The sequence below is a fragment of the Zonotrichia albicollis genome, chromosome 1 (assembly GCF_047830755.1).
Source record: "Zonotrichia albicollis isolate bZonAlb1 chromosome 1, bZonAlb1.hap1, whole genome shotgun sequence".
NCBI classification, from domain to species: domain Eukaryota; kingdom Metazoa; phylum Chordata; class Aves; order Passeriformes; family Passerellidae; genus Zonotrichia; species Zonotrichia albicollis.
This window is the reverse complement of record NC_133819.1, coordinates 7455688-7474535: the sequence shown is the minus strand read 5'-3', so window position 1 is coordinate 7474535 and position 18848 is coordinate 7455688. Positions and strand designations below refer to the sequence as shown.

Here is an 18848-nt window from a genome sequence, read left to right as displayed (position 1 = left end):
CCACACTGGTCAACCTTCTTTGTGTTGCTCCTTACCTGGGGACAAAGGAGGCTGAGGGACTGGGGTTGATCCCAGCAGAAGCAGTGGTGGTATGAGCTGTTCCACACAAATCCCTCTTTCCTTCTCCTTTCCCCTGATCACAAAGCCAGAAAAGGGAGGAGAGAAGAAAGCAAAGGGAGAACCACAAAAGCAGAAATCCTGACCCCTCCATTGCCTTCTGCTAACACAATAAGCAGCTCCCCCATGATATCTCCCACATCTTTAACTCAGATTTGGGGGGGTCTCTGTCACATCTCAGACCCCATTCCTACCTGCCAGCACTAACCAGATCATCCTCGGGCAGGTCCCCGCTGCTCAAGTTGCCAGAGGGTTGCTCCCCGTCCTGGGCTTGCACCCATGGGTGCTGCAGGCTCATCCTCTGCTGCAGGACCTTTCCTCCAGGATGTGCTCAGCCCAAGCCTTTCCCCACCTGCCTGTGCTGAGGGCTGTTCCCAGACTTTCAGGTGCCTCCTCCCTCTCTCGTCTCCCAGCCATCCTTCTCCCATTAGTGCCTGCTGCAGAATATGGGAGCAGCATGCTTGAAAATGGAAAGTGGGGAGAATGCTAATTGATGGGCTGCTGCAACCATTAGGCTCCTGTCAAAAGCTACTGGAGGGAGAGGGGAAAAGAGAAAACCATCAAGAAGTTTCCGGAGATTGTGTTCCCTTCCTAAATCCATCTTTGTTCATTCAAACCTGGGGCCATCAACTCTTACATCAGGTCTGGCTTGGGCAGAGATGCTCTGACACAGCATAGCCCAGGAGCAGCTGTCCTGCACACTGCAAGGAGGAAATGGAATTTTCCAGATTTAAAGCTGCACCATACTGAAGGACAGTCTAGAATTTGCACTCATACCCTGTGCTCAGCAATGACAGAGCAGATCACTGCCACTCCTGGGAGAAGGAAAGCCCTAAAAGCCTGGATACACATTCTGTCAACAGGTTAAAATCCTTCAGGCTTGTTGCCTTTAAGGCTGGGGTTCAGGCTACAATTCTTTAAAAATATAATTTATTTTAACAGCATTTAAATAAGGCATTCTTTTTGCATCTCAGTCCCTATACATGCTAACACAAGCTACTTAACATAATCTTTACTAAGATTCGTATTTAAGAATCAGAGGGACATAAAAACTGCTCCAGAAGCAATGTTTTTATACCAATTTACAGACTAAAATACAAAAATTATGAAGTAGGAAAGCACAGCTGCCTGATGGAATCAGTGACAGTTCCAGGAGCTCTTCCTGAAGAGAACAAATTGCTCCAGCCCACTACACTAAGCATTTCCCAGAACAAATTATAGGGATTTTTCAAAAAGGCATATTTGCTCCAAACACCCCTTCAAACACTTAGCATGAAAGGCCATAATAAGGTTTTATAGCTGTCATAGTCTATTGGGTCAAAAACATATTTAAAAAAACCCAGAGCTTAAACACTTAACAGGTATGATGGATCACAATGGAGTGTCCTATTGAGTAAATAATGTCTGCTCTAAACTCTTTTCTAAATAAAGGCTTACACAAGAGAATCAGTGGCTTTCAAGTAGCCATTATATACTTTCATAACAATTTCCATGTTTCCATGACAATTGCTTTACTTTTTTATTGCTAAGCAAACTCAGCACAGTGTTTTTTTCTGAGCTTGGAGCAAGTGTTAACCAGATATCTCTGCATCAGGAAGAACCATTATTAACAAGGTCTCAAAACAGCCCAGTACCTGAGATAAATATTACAACCCTCAGTCCTCACCATAGCCCAGCAGTCCCATCAAATACCACAATCTGTAATTTGCTTTATAATGACTGTAGGCAGATTTTTTGAGCAAATGTACTCAGAATTGAGTACAGAAAGATTGATTGCTTATTGTTTCTGCTCTTTTTGACCCTATAATTCATTTCCCTGGGGTTGTTTTTCTGGTGAAATTGGCTTTATGTCCTTATTGGGCTGAGCTGGTTGTATCTTCAGGGGTGTTTATTAACCAGCCACTACTCCAGCAGGAGTGGGTACCTGCTGAACACTTTGGAAGATTTAACTGTCAATGACATATTTCAACCCTTTGGAGATCAGCATGAAACACAGGCCAGATCAAGAATTAGTTGAAAACAATGAGAGGCTTCCCATGGATGGCAGAAACCTCTGGAGGAAAAAAAAAAAAAAAAAAAAGTGAAGTTTCCTTGCCTTTTTCTGAAGGACATTCTATTTGGTCTGAAAAATGACAGATACTTTTCAAGCAGTGCTATCTTGGAGTGTATATAATACTTCAAAAATATCTTGAAAGCTTCATATTTTAATAAACAGTTCCTACATCCATTTTTTATTAATATGTTTTTAAAAGAGGAGTAGAGAATTAACAGTGTGAGTCAGATCATCAAGAAGGCATAAATCATCACAGCTCCACTGGTTTCAATTTATACTGCTTCTGAAAAAGACTCTCTATACCTTTCTGGAATCACAGAGTGAATTCATCATCCCCAAATAATTAAGGATTTAATTTAATTATCTGTTAATCTCTTCATTTTATGACTGGCTTCTGAAGGATGGCAAGAACTGCAGAGAGCTTTTGCAAGGGATGTTAACGATAAGTACAGTGTAAATCATAATTTTGATATATCCATAAATACTGAGCAAGTTAATGGTGGGAGATAAGTGGAAGAAGGGACTGTGTGCCATATCATAGACATATAATCTCCTGCATAAATATATTATGGCTTATTATAAAAGCACACACTGCACAATATAAGGACTAAACCTTTTGGTTCCATCCCAACCATAAAAGCCCTCTTGGAGATTTTGATGTACTTCTAGCCAGAATAGTTTGGAATGGGAAAAAAGAAAACAGTAATATTTAAAACTGACATCTGATTCTGCAGAAATTTAATTTTGAGCTATATTACCCTGAAATGCCAGGTACCACAATGATGGAACAGGGACAAATGCTTCAGGGAGAAGAGCAGAAAATGCATCAATTAAAGGATGCCTAATAGCCTGCAGTTAAACAGCTTTCACAAATAGGAGGTAAAGGACAAATTGTTCAGCTGCACTACAGCAGACACAGCTATATGCAAGTAAAATACTTCTATCCAAGAAGGACATTTTGTCTCTTACAACTAAACCACTCCCAGAGCCCATTTAAGCTCCATGCTTTGACTACAGTAATTATCTCATGTCACTTAATATGATATAATATCTACTTATGCTTAATGGATCTGTTTTAATTTCTAAGGAAACTGCCTGTTTGCACAAATGAAACTTGTATGATGATTAAAATATAATTTTCACTCAGGCAATAACACTTTTCAACAAACAAAACCATAAATAGAGATGTTACATCTATTTGAAGACAGACTTATAAATGTGAATGCCCTCTAGTACTCAATGCCCTGACTATAAATTGCTGTATATTATGGAAATTAACCATTTCTCATCATTGAATATCAAACAAAATGAATGAATATAAAACCAAAGCTAAGTTAAAGTGATCAAATCAATGTTATCACTAAGCAAGTCAACTGAGCTTCAGATGAGGGAAAATACACATTATTTAACTAACAATGCAACCTAATTTACATAAGTAACTGATATCAGAGCCCCATCAGCTGAAAGCACACAAACAATTGTATTAAAAGACTTTAAAATTCCTTTTGAAATAACTACTGTTTGCAGCAAATTTTACAATGAGAAAAACCAACCCCAAACTTTTCAAGGAAACCCAGTTCAGGAGACAACAGAGATGCCAATTCCACTTGTTGCACCACATTAACTTCACATTTTTTAAAAAATCCTCTGTTTAATTTCTCTTATTTCCAACCTATGAGACATTCAATTGTTGTGAAGTAAATATGACAATCTATTATTATTTAATCTGACCACCATGCTAGCTTCCAATGCTGCAAGGGCTTTAACCATATCCCACTTAGTTCAGCCCTACAGCATATACCAGCTCTAAAATACAGCCTGAGGGGAAAAGAGGCTTGTTTGGGGTTTTTTTTTTTGTAATGCCTTTTTTATATTCATCCAACCTTAAATGGCATTTTTAAAGGCCACAAAGGAAATCAGTTTAGCTTAGCTTCCTCAACAGCTCTTACTGTATAAATGTTGTTGTTGCAAATTCTCGGAAACTTTTCTCAAAAGTCAAATAAACTTGAGTGCTTAATGTCTTGAGAAATTTGCGATGATGCAGCTAATATGCAAAAAGAACAAAAGAAAAAGCATACAATCAAACCCTGCAATAAAAGTCTGATCAAGCAATGTGCATGCAGCCAGACAACTTGTCCACAAAACCAGAATCATCTGCTTGCAATTTATTTGCTACCATTGCAATATTTCTAATAGACTGATGCATATTTTTCACTCACCCTCCATATTTTTTTAAATCTCTTCATTCTGGACAAATTGCTTTTGTTCATCTCTGAGGTCTGCAGATCAAACACATATCCTATGTGGCTGTAAACATATTTTACAACCAGGCAGGAGCCTAAAACAGCAGAGTGATAGATATTCTTGAAAACAGAGGCACTCCCTGGCTTTTAATGCTGCTTCCAACAACCACACAGTTCCCAGCTCAGCATAAAGTAACCAATAGCTGAACATAAGCATAAAAAAAAAGAAAGGAAAGCCAAAATCCCTTCTTTGAGATGATATAGGAAGAAGTCTTGAGCTATCCAATGCTTGATTTAGGTCAGTGAAAAAAAAAAAAAAAGATGCTATTATGTCAGCCATCCAACTTTAAGATGACTTGTGAGCTGACAGTCATGGCACTTTAAAGCACCGTCATGATGATTCTTTACAAAGGGATTGTTTTAATCCTATGGGAAAAAAATATTAAAAAATGAAAAAGAAAAAAACCCCAAGCTACTTAAGCAGTATGGAAATCACATGATGTTACAAAAATGTCTTAAATGTGCTGGAAGGGAAGAAAACTGAGAAATACCTTATGCAGTGCTTTCTACTTTATTTCTTGGTTTTTTAAGGTGAGAGATCTGTATTATGGTAGCCATCTACAGACCTGTCATTTTTCCTAAATTATTTTTAACTCTTTGCTTCTCTTTAAATAAAAATAAAATATCATATAAAACAGAAAACACAGAGATGTTACGTTTTATGTCCCCTGAAAATCAATCAGTTACTCATTAAATTGTACCAATTCTTTTAGGAAGGAAAGACATCAGTGAGAGAATCCAGGAGGGAGATCCCATAGAAAGTCGTAACCATAAAAATTTTGATCACAGTTCGTGCTACCCAGCTCATAGGACACTGTATGAGAGAAGGACCATTTGGTTTTATTGTTCATACATCTGGGCTTCTTATGTTTCCTTTTATAACTTTAGGAAATGGAAAAGAAAGCAGAAAGCGTGTGAAATATCCCTCTCTGGTAAAACATAAAACCCCCTAACATATCACGAATCCATTTCTGGAATGAGAAAATAAGTTTGTTTGACAAGCATTGACAGTTACAACTCTAAAGCTGATCTTCTGCAGTGTGGGAGAGCATAACTGGCCACCTCTACACAGACAATAGCCTTTTGAAGTGTCAGCTCTGATTGAAATCCTGGGGGTATAACGCAGGTGCTGGAAGGAACTGCTCCAGCAGAGTTATAAAAGAGATTTGCTTTGAATATCTGGTGTTGTGACAGGCTCTCTCAAAATGAAAAGGGGCATCCACCATATTCTTATGTGAATGATACTACTTTTTTGTCACATTTTGCTATCATACTGGAGCACCCCATGAACTCTCCCCCCTTGGTCAATCCCCAAGTCCCCAGCCCCGGAACTACTCACCATAGAGTTAGCCCTCCCAAAGGGAAAAATAGACTCCCTCATGGACTTTTGTGTCCCAGCTTCCTCTGGTTTCTCCTTCCCCTCTCACTGGCTTGGCATCACTGGTGGCCACCCCCATACCCCTGGAGGCCAGGCCCCTTGCCCAGCCCTTAGCGCTGCCTCCCACCCCTTCCCCTTTACAAGCTGCCTGCTCCAAGTGGTTCACCCTCTTTCTAGCTGGGTTTCCTTTCAGGAACTGTGTTACTCTGCTGGAATAAAACCTTGCAAAAGAGCCATTCTTACCTGTATCACTGAGCCAGTCACGGTGAGTGTTGAGTGGAGGTTTGACCATGTTGCCTGAACATCAACTCATCTTGCATTTCTACAGGAGAGGTTTGCTGGGGACAAGAATTGGGCAGCAGCACCCACCTTTCTATTTGGCACCCAACATGGGTCTCCATACCATACATCTTCATCTTTGTGCTACAGCAGCACAAAAGAAGCATCACAACTCCTCTTCACTTCTTACAACACAGTATAACTGTACTTGATCAGATTACACTGAATGTAAGACCACATTGTCATTATATTGCAAGAGTTCTATTGTCATTACATTGTAAGTGTTCCATATTGCTAGAGTTTCATACCTCCTTGATGTTTCTTGTAGGCAGCTCCTCCAGGCACTGACTCTTCCTTGTCCTCACAGCAGCCAACTAACTCCAGTTCCCTCAACCAACCAATCCACTCTTTTATAACACTCTTCTTGTTGGCTGCAGCTGTGGCCTGTTAAAATCAGGCCTGCTCCTAATCTTTAATAATTAACCCAGCTGCAACTCTTTAGGGGGTAAGATTACTTTCTATACTACCTTTATTTACCTACATTCTATTCCCCTACAAGACCACATTTGATATTATGGTCAATAGTCACACAGCCCTTATGAAACCTTTTCTCTCCTTTTCAAGGAAAGGCAGAAGACTTGTGGGTCTGAACCTGTGATGTTCTAATTGTGCAAGGTGCCAAGCAAACCCACATGGGGATGTGCATTGACCTGGAGTTTGGGACCTGACCCACACTTCCTAATGGCTGTGAGATGTTTCACTAAATGTAAGGATCCATTTCAAATGTGGATACCAAATTTAATTTACATCAAGACCTGTTATGTGCTAATAGTGGAAATGACAGACTGGTCCTGTGCATCTAATTGATTATTTTAGTCTCACATTTAGTATTGGAGTCCTAATGTTGTTCCATGAGGAGCATTCCCATTTATTTTAATGGCAGTGAAATCTGACCTCTGTTCAATAAAGAATAAATGTGACTCATCTCATGGTTATCTGAAAGGACTAGCTATACCTCATCAAATTTCTTCATATCCCCTTAGTAATCAGCCTCTCGATTACCTAACAGTATTACAAACTTTTTCAGACCTAATTTTCTGTCATTCTGGAAACACACCCTTAATCTGACTGCCATTGATGGGATGGGTAATAATATTTCAATTTTCTCTGCATTTATTGTTAGTCAGATTAGTTAATGATTAGTTAGATGTAAGAGAATGTGTAGAAACCCTTCTTGACGTGATGCAATTAGTATTGAGGCCCCAAGCACTTCAGTCAAGCTCAGTGCAGACAAGTGCTGTTCTGGGAGCACGTGCTCTGCCTGCAGGCACAGCTGTGTGACTTCTGCATGGAGCAAACCCAGAGTGACAGATTTATGCAGATATGGGCCTGCCCACTAAGCTGGGTCACTCTCTGGGAGCTATTCTACTCTTTGCTGTCTTTGTTTATGCACCACTAGACACCCACAGCTAAAAGTGCACTTTCCTGGACTCCAGTGATACCCAAAATGGAATGGAATCTCTCCCTGAAATGGTTCCTCTAACCAGTGGAAGAATGTGCTTCGTATTCCTTTGTCCTCAAAAGATGGGGATGGACTTCTGGCTTTCCATGCTGTAAGAAGCAAAATTGTCCAGGAGAATCCTTTTGTTTTCTGTGACCAGGGCTGATAAACAACACAGCACATCCAGGCCAAGGTCAGGCCAAATGTGACTCTAGCTTGTGGATTTTTCCTTTGTCATTTGAATGTTATGGTCAGGAGAGAGGGAAAACATTTCTTCTGAATTAAAGCCACTGCAGAATCATTCAAAATGCTTTCACCAAGTTAAGGGCTTTTGACATTCTAATGTGCTGAAAAGTGGCTTTCAGCACATTTTTAACATTGTTTCATGATAAAATCCTCATTCAGAAATAAACTGCTGTGGTTCATTCACTATACTCATTACTCTGGCAGAAACACTTTAGGAGAGCAGCTTCTCTCTGGACTCAGGAAGTCTGGAGCCCACAAATGTCAAAGCACCGGAATTTCCCAGGTCTTGCTGACAAGGTGAGGGGGTCTGAGGAGGTTGGAGTAGAGCCCAGCTATTAATGACTAAATCACTCTCATGTCCTTCAACTCCTTTCCATAAACTCTGACCTCTAAATAAAACTCCTTACAGCAAATATAAGATGTAAGTGTAATTCCTGTTCTCTCTTCACTGAACCATAAAACTTCTCCTGCATGACCTGCACTTTAGGAGAAACAGGTGAAGAAATGGAGACAAACACAAGTATAAAAAGAGTCATATTGATGTTTAAAAAAAAAAAAGCAGCAGCAACTGTCAAATTTCCCACAAGTTCTTACAGATGACACTTCAGTATTAACTTTCTCCATTTAGCTGCTTGGTGGGTTCCACATTTGTGCCATTGAGCAGTGGCTGCTGCTGCTGTGGGTTTTGCTGCTCTGCTTCCAGGAAGGTGAGGTGCTTAGCTTTTACCCAGTAATTTAGTTAAACATAATGGAGTGAAATCATCCCAGAATATTTACTGCAAGCTCAAAATCCCACCTCAGCTGCATTTACTGAGTGCAATAACACTGTGTGTGTTCCTGTAAGTATAATTTGGTTCCTATAGCAGCTCTCAAATTAACAGAAGAGGAAGATTTGATTGCAGTAATCGATCACAGGATTACAAACCACCAGTGTGGAAGGCAGGGAAAACAAAATCTGCACTGCAAGGAGATACTGGGAAAGTCTTTGCTTTCCAGTAAAGGCTGAGAAATATTAGTAGGAAATCACAGAGCACTGCTGAAACCTCATTTGGATAGTGGATACAATTTTGGTCACTCATATTTATAAGAAATGAAAATAAAACCAGAATAGATGCAAATAATGGCTGGTAAATTATTGGGGCAGTGGAGAAACTGTCTCATGACAGAAACTACTGGAGCCTAATTAAAAATAAGGCTGCCATCTATTAATATACTGGGAAAGGAAGCAAAAGTAAGGAAAAGCTCTTTAACCCCAATTTTAACACTGACACAGGGCAGATATGTATTAACCAGAAAGAACAAATGCAAGCTAAAAATCAAAACATTATTTGTGACCATTCAAATCTGCGGTATCTTCCTAATACAAGCATAAAGGAATAAATGTTACACAAATCTAATATCATTGTTGAGTGATTTATGAGGGGGACAGGATGACAGGGTGCCTGCATTATGACATCCTCAAAAGCTGCTACCAATTTCCTGCTCCTCACAGTGCTTTCCTGACAGAATTAGGCAAACATCTTTGCAAATCGGACCTGATGCTCAGCTGCACTGTGAGCACCAGCTGTGACCATTTTCTGCTCCCAGTGAGAACACACTGCCCCACAAAGTGATATTAGGACTGCTCTAACTTTCTCCATTTACCTGTGCAAGTCCCTGGGTCCATTTGGCACCTGCTCACCAGGACATGAGCTGATCACACCCCTGTATTTTGGCAACAGCCAAATGCAGAATGTTCTGACAAGTACAGAAAATACAAAAATCCAAACAAACAAACAACCAAAAACTAACAAAAAGCTAGCAAACAAAATCTACAAAAGAGGAAAAATATGTCAATCTGCAGTCCTGTTTGCTGATGATGTCCTTAGAAGTGAAAGAAGCAGAATCACACTCTGATTGCCATCACAGCTCATTTACTGACTCTGGAAATGGATACGGTACCCCAGAGCCACAGGCCAAAACAATGAACAGGGAATGTGAGATTCCAAACTCATGGGGAAAAAAACAGAGCAAAAAGACTCCCTGTATTATAGCAGAAGTAACTGCTGGAAGTAAAAGGAGCAGAATTGGAACACCCAGCTCTCCATCTCATCTCATGAAGATTTTATAATGGCTTGGACATGTGTCAGTACAGCTGAGCTGTGATGAAAACAGGTGCAAACACACGAGGCCACAGTGAGAGGAAGATGCTGTGCCCAGCTCTGCCCACAGATGGCTGTGACTCATGGATGGAAGCCTGGAGAGAAGAATTTTCACACTTCCAGCTTTCCCCTGTCTCTCCAGCCTGAGCTGCCCACTGTAGCCTCTGAAGATGATGGCAGCTTTTGGGCAAAATACAGAAAACTGATGTGTTCTGTCCTTCCCTTGCCTCCAGGACTGGTTGTACTCATAAGCCTGCTCTGATCCTGCTGCATGCTCAGGAGCAGGGAGGTGGATGCCAATCTTTGCCTGTTCTCAGCAGGCAGATAAGTCACCCCCAAACAATATTTTCCTGCTCCTCCTGCCACTATTAGGAGACTAAGGACAACATGCCCATTGCTATCACACACTGCCCATGGGAGCCACACAGATGTCTGAACACAAACTCCTGTTCACTTTATTGCAATAACCAACCCAGGAGACACTTTTAATGAAGTTCCTCCCTTGAGTGTGTAGCACACTGCAGTGTGCAGCCACCATGGTTATGGCAATAAAACATTGTTAGGTGGCTCAGAAAATTCATTTTTTACCAGGTTATCTTCAGGTCAGGTCAGTTCACCTATCCCACACTGATCTGGCTCACAGCAGGCCATTGTGTACAAACCATTGTGCTGGCAGGCTGGGGACAAGCAGGTCCCTTCTCTGGCTCTGCCTTCCAGCCCCTCATGCTGGGATTTCACTGAACTCCTGAGCCTGCCCAGTGCTTCATGGAAATACCAGCCCTCTCACGGCAAGGAGTCAGCCGTTTGCAAGCAAAAAGCACTGGGAAGAAGCCACAGTGCAGCAGAGTGAGAGTACAGAACATCATTAGCAGCAGGAAATAATGTCTATTTAATGGTCTCTACTATTTGCATATATATTAACTGGAATACTTCAGCTACATCCATGTGCTGTGCTAGAGAAATATGAAGGGGAAAAAAATGTCTTTTCTCATATAAGTAAGTGCACATTGGCAGGCATGGAGCCTTTGCAAAATGCAGCACCTATTTCTGCTTAGTTATTCCAAGTCACACTCAGTGGCTGATTTCCAGCCTGCAGGAGATGGAAGAGAGAAGGCTTGAAAGCAGCGTGGGCTCCTGGTGGAACAAGATAATCTGAGACAACCTGCCATCTCCACTGGCTGTCACTAAAAGGCCCCATTTGTTATAGATTTTATACTTTTAGCAAGCAGTGTCTTCATCAAACTCAGCTACACAGATTTTAGGATCCCAGTATGAGGTGTTTAACAGCTTCTCCTTCCCTCCACTGCATGTGTTCTGTCTCAGTTGTATAAAAGCTGCACAGAAGAAAAAAAGCAACATTGTCCAATTTTTGCCAGCCTGTTCAGACCACAGCATACAAGATATCAAACATCTTCATGGAAATTCACTGCCAAATGTCAAAATCTTCTAAGTCTTATTAAAGGTAAAACCAGACAGAGATTAAAGAGGTTTGTTTTTTTTTTTTTTTAATTGTGATTTCTAAATCAGCTCCCTGAAAATTTCCATTCTCACCTACATGGCAGATTCACAGCAGCACCCACTCCTGATTTGCACCACTGGGCTGGCTGTGAAGTCCTGATTCCTGGACCAGCACTGATGATCTGCGACATGCTGTGCATTCAGGAGCTCAAAATCTTGGTCTGCAGCAAAAAAGACTCAGGACTTTGGGGTCTCTTTCCTCTTTAAGCGACATTTGGACAAACCCTTCTTCTTGCTTGGGAGAAAGAGGGCTAAGAAAAGGAGCAGGAGAGAGAAGTGGACAGATAGAAACACAAAAACCAGTCAAATCAACCCTCCTGAAAGGCCAAATATGCTAAAATTGTCGAATATGAATGGACAAGAGATGTGGGATCTATGGGAAGATGCACTGGTCAGAGTTACCAGATCTCTTTGATCATCTCCTCTTTCCAGGCACTCTGCAGCTGGGGCAGCACAGCCAAGCAGAAACTTTCAGGGAAAGCAGCTCCAGGGCCATCCTCCACTGAGTTTTGGGAGTTTGACAGCTCACTGTAAACCTCTTCTATGTACAACAAATTACAGAAAATTATATTACACCTTGTTGTAAGAAAGTCCCAATTCTCTGGAATTAAATTAAAACAAACCAATTTACAAAGTAGGAGTAAAGAGCTAAGCAGTTCCTGTCAGATATTTTTCCATCCCTAGTTTAGAAACTTCCACTGATGGAGATGTGACAACCTTTGTAGGCAATCTAGCCCAGCAGCTAGAGCTGGAAAGTTGTATTTCCAAGCTCATTATTCTATGCCATGTCTACATCAAGACCTAAGGATAGTTTTCCTCTTTGTCATTACTCTAGAGAGAAATAAAAAATGTCACTGTGTGTTCCTGTGACATCAGGCATTAAACAGTACCTGGGTTTATGCTTTAAAAATTAGTTTTCCATATATGGTATAGATTCATTCCCAGACTTTAGAGATGCTATTTTATAGAGACAGTTTCTATTTCTCTCCCTTATTAGGTACAGATAAAATTGTCTGCATTGTATTTAATGGTGCATTGCACTCTGTGTTTTGTCTTTCTAAATTGTGCTGCTCTCTGACACTGATTGGTGATACAACACTGTGCCTTGAAGATTTCTGCTTTTGTTTATCTATCCTGTGTATCCTTGGCTTGTTAGGAATAGTAATGGTTCACCAGCCCTGGTATTATTTTTACTGGAGTTACTCAGCCACCTAAAGTCAGCTTGTCGTCAGTCACTGCAGGCAAAAAGACCATTACATGAAAGGTGAACAAATTAGACTTAAAGAAAATACAGAAAGCAATTTTCTACCCCTAAGAACATAACCTGTATTTTAGATAAACAAAAATTAGATTATAAACAACATGAAATACAGAACAATTAGGACACAGATGCAGTGACTTTCGAAGGTGCCAGGCATGGGGAGGACAAGTCACTCTCTACATGCAGTGATTGTGCCACCATTCCCTCAGGGTTTTTCCTCCTTTAAAGGACAAATTCTACAGGGAGGAAGTAAAACCCAATCACTGCCCCTGTTCAGACAGATTTTTCATCTGAGGTCTCCATCAAGGTGACCAATTAATGTTAATCCAGAGGACATTTTGTGTGATCAACCATTAGCGATGCAATCAACCCATTCACGGCCATCTACTGCCAACACATTTGGCTCATTATGAAGATGGATCATTTTGAGCTGCTAGTTAGAGGGAAAAAGCTTCTTATCCCACTCCCATAATAATTCAGACTCTGTTAGATGTAATTACTGATGGGCAATAAGGGAGGCTAAGGAAAGGGACAGAGTGAAATATGTCCTCAAGAGCCTTAAATGCTTTGGATCTTAATTCCTTAAAGCCCCTTATCATTCTAAAAATATTAGCTCCTCCAAAGGTGGGACTCATTTGGTGAAACACAGATGTGAGGTCTGAGCAAAGCCATCCTGGACACCTTTGGAAGTCAATGGAGCTCAGGTCTGTGGAGTCAGGGGCTCCTGAAGGAGGCACCTAAAAACCCAGAAAGAGGCAGCACCTGGAAGTGCCATTATTGCTCTTTGGATTATAAAGGGATTTTAAGGTGACTGCATCAGATGGAAATGACTTTGCTTCATTAAAACAAATCCTGCCCTGTAAGCCTCCTTAGCAACATTTACCCACCTCTGATAAAATCCTTCACATTGCAACCCTTGCCCATTTTTTGCACTTAAACAAACAGGATTGGTGTGTGCATCTGGATGCAGGTGAGCACACCAGGACAGGAGGGATGATAAATGTGCCCAGGGCTGGGTACCATCAGATACCAGAGTCCCACAGGGAAATGCATTTCTTTGCTCTATTTACTGGGAAAGCAGAAATGCTGGCAGGCTCCTTCTGCCACTGGATTTGCAAGCAGCTGCCCAATGACCACGTTAGTGGCTGGTTAGGGCACTTATAGCATTCTCTAAATGTTTCATATTTTATTCCTCCCTTGAAGCATCTGGTGTAAGTCACTTCTGGAAACAGAACATTGGACCAGATGGAGCATTAGTCTGTGACATTCTGATCTGGTAATTCCTATGTTAATTTTTATGACAATTTTGATGGGCATTGGCCACAGGGCCCAATCAGAGTCAATTTATTATAGGAAAATTCTTTTTTTCCCCTTTTCCTTTTCTATTGAGAAGCACTTATTTTTTTTATTTAATGTTGATTTTCACAGGGCAGCACCTGTGGAGAAAAAAAGAGGCATTGCAGATTTCGGGAGTTAAGAGGTGAGCTCCCACTGCTGCCTCAGATGCAGAATGAAAAGGGGAACATTTTTTACCGTTGTTATCTGCAGATTTGGCAGATGTCTTTTCAACTATTTAGGAGCTTAAGTACTGTGAGATATGCACCAGTAAATGCAGTATTTAGTGGTATTACAGTCAGCATCATAAAGAGGCCTGAAGGTTCCCTTATGAACCCCAGTTGTGTTGGCTCAGAAGGATACAGAAAAAAGGCTGTGATTACAACATGCTACATTTGCAGAAATGATCAATAATCCTGAGCATATCACAGTCCAAAAGACCCAGCACAAGTGATCATAAAGGGAAGTGATTTTCATCACATTTCTGAATATCAGAGTTCTTTCCATGCCACACTCAAGAATATAGGCCTCCCAAGCTATCAGGCACCATCAAAATGCCACTCTGAGATACAGAAATCTGTCCTCAACTGCACAAACACAGTCAGGTTATGCTGTGCCTCCACTTGAAGACAGTTTGATTGATCAATGTCAGCTATGAATAATACTGACAATTTTATAGCCACATAATTTTCTTAAATTAAACCTCCAGCTCCTATCTAGATACTTTTCCCTTATGTTGTTTGTGCTTATACATCCTTGTGATGCCAAGCTGTGAAAAATTATATGGGTCATATAATCTTTTCACTGTTCTTTTCTTACATTAATGTATTAATTCCAAAAACATAGAGCAAAAATATTAACAAAAAGATTCATGACTACACTTCAGTGTGGGTAGATGGGAGTCCTTGCAGGCATTTTAAGAGATTAGCAGTGCAACAAATTATTAGTTCCTCTAAATATCTGGTTCTGGCTAAAGAAACTAATCATATAAAATGGAATCATTAGCCTTTGGCAAACTGCCTCAGTTCCTGTTAGAACAGGCTGGTACAAGATGAGAAATTGAATGAGGTGGTTTGGATATTTTTTCTTTTTTAATAGCACAGGAATGCAGAAAAATTTTGCCCATTAATTTTCATCTACTGAATAAGGCCTGAAAACATTCAGAAAAAATAGATCTGTTGTTTTGCAGCTGTGTTCATGAAGGATTCCTTGTCTCTGTATGGCCATTTAAAATATGCACTGTGATAGCACTTAAAAGTTAATGAGGATTTTCATGTTGTTTTTGTCAGGGTTTTGTTCCCTTAAGTTACAGTGATAAAATGGCAAAGTGGTGACTTATCCAACGAATTTCTCAGAGCTGCACCAGCAATCCCACACCCATCATTGCTTAAACAGAGATTTCTGGATAAACATTCTGGTGTGGGTTTGTACCAGTAAGACATTCCATGGAGTAGAGAGGACACTAAGCTGTACCATCACTGGTGCCATCAGCCTGAGGTACATCAGAGCACCCTAAGGTGTGGAAACCCAGGGCACTGGGAATATTTCTCTGTCTGCTCTGGGGTGCTTTCACCCCCAAGGCAGCACTAATTTGACCCTCATTCATGAAGAAAGTTTCCCAGACTTCAAGATAGACTGGAATCCTCAAAAGTGTGAAATAGATTATAAAGAGTATTGTAGGTGTCTCACTTGGTGAGAAATTGGGGTTTTGGGATTTATAGTATGTTGCGGATGGAAGAAAGATGGAGGGCACAGAGTGTTGTCCTGGATTTCTTCTTCCTTCTTCTCCATGGGTTTGGGTGGCATTTTGTAATTGGGCAGAAGAGTCCCCTTTGCAGCTCTGTGGGATCAGTTATTGGGTTAAAAGGGAAAATAATCCAGGTGACAGTTCTTAATTGGATAGTTTAGTCTTAAAAGGCCTTGTAACAAGAGATTGTTGGCCATTTTGTGCTTTCTAATGAAGAGCTGCCCAACTCATGGTTGTGAGACTGTTTTACTGATAAGAAATAATAAACACTTGAGTCTGAACATGAAAGTACCATCTCAAGTGCCTTCAGACCCAGAGAAACCAATACTGAGGCAAATGCTTCCCTTGTTCATAACACTAGAGCCCAGAAAACCAAGATTTAGGGACAAGAGGGTCCTGCCATTTCCTGTCACCCTATGAAAGAGGGACTTGTAGCTCAGAGAGCTGAGACAGAACAAAATTTCCTGCTGAAATGCCCCTTTTTCAGCTCACCCCTTTACAGCTGTGTGACCTCCTTCCCATAACAAGCCTTTGGCAGAATTGTTTTTCTGTTTCACAATAGAAACCAGTTGGGCTAAACCCAGTCCCGTGAGAGTGCATCTGCACAGGCAGCCTTGAGAGGGGGAATGCCCTGGGAGAGACTGTGAATCTCAAAAATGTCACTGGGAGAATTTTTCCTGCTACCTGAGTAGCCAAGTGTCTGATTTACACTGAATGGAATAATTTGACTGCATTTTTTCACACAAAAAATTGAAACAGCTTGAGATAAAGAGGTGAATACATGAATGAATGAATGCAGTCTCATAGAGTGAATTCACAGAGTCCACAGCAAGCACCCACATCAGCAGTGGAAGCACCTGGGGATGCAGAAGGGCAACTTCTTAGAGGATGTAAAGGCACTCAGAGCTTGTATTTCATGCAATCACAGGATAATAGAATCATTAAGGTTGGAAAAAAATCTGCAGTATCATCAAGTCCCACCTTTGACCAAATACCACCAAGACCACTAAACTACAGCCAAAGTGCCACATCCTTTTGTGTTCTGAGCACTTCCAGGAATGGTGAGTCCACCACTTCCTTGGGGAGCCTGTCCCAATGGGCTCTTCCCATATCAGGGGGCATGGAAAATGCAGTTCTAGGAATTTGCCACCATCGTATTTTCTGTAAAAATCCCCTTGCCCAGGATTCTTCTCCTGAGAAGCTGAGAAGCCTCAGAGAAAAAGGAAAACAATAATTGTCTGATTTGCTACTCCTGTGTTTTGCTGCTTTGGAATGTGTTTGGAGATTGTTTACCCACTGGTGATTGATTGGTTTCATGTGAATTGTTTTGACTTAATGACCAGTTAGTACCAAGCTGTGTGGGGACTCTGGAAAGAGTCACAAGTTTTCATGATTATCTTTTTAGCCTTCTGTTAGTATCCTTTTGTAATTCTTTTGTATAGTTTAGTATAGTATTTTTACATAAAATATAGTATCATAAAATAATAAATTAGCCTTCTGAAAACATGGAGTCAGTTCATCATTCCTTCCTGCCACTGGGCACTGCAAATACAAAAGGACTTCTTTAAAATATGGCCCAAATTTGCCTGTTGCCCCATCATATTACCCTGTATCTCCCCAAAACCACCCCTACAGCACCAACACTGCCAGTGTAGCAGCACCAACACTGCCAGTGTAGCACAGGGGAATGGAACCAGGACAGAAAGAATTTATAAGTAGGGGTAGGAAGGCAAGCCTGGAGCTAAGAGATATGGGATAAGAAAGATCCTCTTAAAGCACACCTGAAAAGATTGAAGGCCAGGCAAGAAAGAAACAGAGAATCTCAAGGAAACAGTGATAAAGCAGCCTGGTGAGAAGGATGTGAATAAGAGAAGGTTACCGGAGCAGGAGGTTGCTGAAAGGCAAAGGAAGATGCCAAGAGGAAAGATACCTGGTCCTGACAAAGTGGGAACAGACAGAAGAAATGTTATCTGGGGCAGAGCAGCTCCCAGAATAGAATACGATCTTCTCCCTTCTTTGGAGTAGGAAATGACAATTCCTATCTATAGACATGTTTGAACAACTTCCACATTTTTTTCCTTTATTTCCCCCTGTTGCCTCCATCAAAACCTTCAACTGTCTGAAGTCACATTAAGCAAGTTTTAATGTTCACATGGAGGATTCATGATTTGTGTGGGGAGTAAAGCACATTTGTGACATTCCCTTCACCTGCACAATGCTGTGAGAGGCTGGTGTGAGATGAGATTTATCCTCTGAGCTGAAGTGCTTGTGAGGGTCATCAGAGTTCAAGGAGCAATATATTAGTTAGTAAGGCCTGCTTTGGAAGAGTTCTGGCTCTTTTGTCAAGACAGATGATTTTTCTGAACTGATTTCTGAAAGGAATAAGCCTTTGAGAAAATCATTCATTCCATCCTACATACAATAAACAATAAGAGGAAGAAAGAAATGGCAGCATCCTGCTGAGTTCTCTGAGAAGATATACATTTCATTTTTCTTTAAAATTACTATCAGAAGCATTGCTGGGCAATTTTTACCCATTCTATTGATTTTGTCAAAATTTGCAATCTATTCAATAAATAAGTAGGATAATTAAAAAGAGGTTCTCTGTTGGATTTCCCAGACTGTTTGTTTCTTTGATGTCTCTCTTTTGTTACTACTGGAATTAGGTGAACTGTTACAAGATTTTGGGAGTCTCTTGTGTGTCTATCATAGAGAACATTGAAGTGGTCTCACCAATCCAGTGAAAAAAAGATCCCAAGAGAGATCAGTTTTGTCACTGGAAACTCTTTCTCCACAAGTGTTAAATTTTGGAATGGCTAAAAAAAAAAGTGGGATTCCTGTGCTGTGTTTAAGCTCCTAATTTATAATATGTGCAAACTATTGGCAAATATGTGCTTTCTCAGTCTGTCTGCATCCATTAGACCCTAATTTGGATCGTGTAACAGCCATCAGATCTGAAGTGTTTTTCC

At 40.7% G+C, this 18848-nt stretch overlaps 1 protein-coding gene across 4 annotated transcripts in view; it reads right to left on the bottom strand.

The window, feature by feature from the left end:
* The window catches only part of DPP6 (dipeptidyl peptidase like 6), a 572065-nt gene that overhangs the window by 325749 nt on the left and 227468 nt on the right, over positions 1-18848 (bottom strand). The window contains exon 1 of one of the 4 annotated variants that reach the window (XM_026796548.2): positions 4390-4431. The exons of the other annotated variants lie outside the window; for them this stretch is intronic. Coding sequence (XP_026652349.2) covers positions 4390-4416 — 27 coding nt within the window. The 5' untranslated portion in view covers positions 4417-4431. Of the gene's footprint in view, positions 1-4389; positions 4432-18848 lie in introns of those variants that run through there. 4 annotated transcript variants of the gene reach the window in all.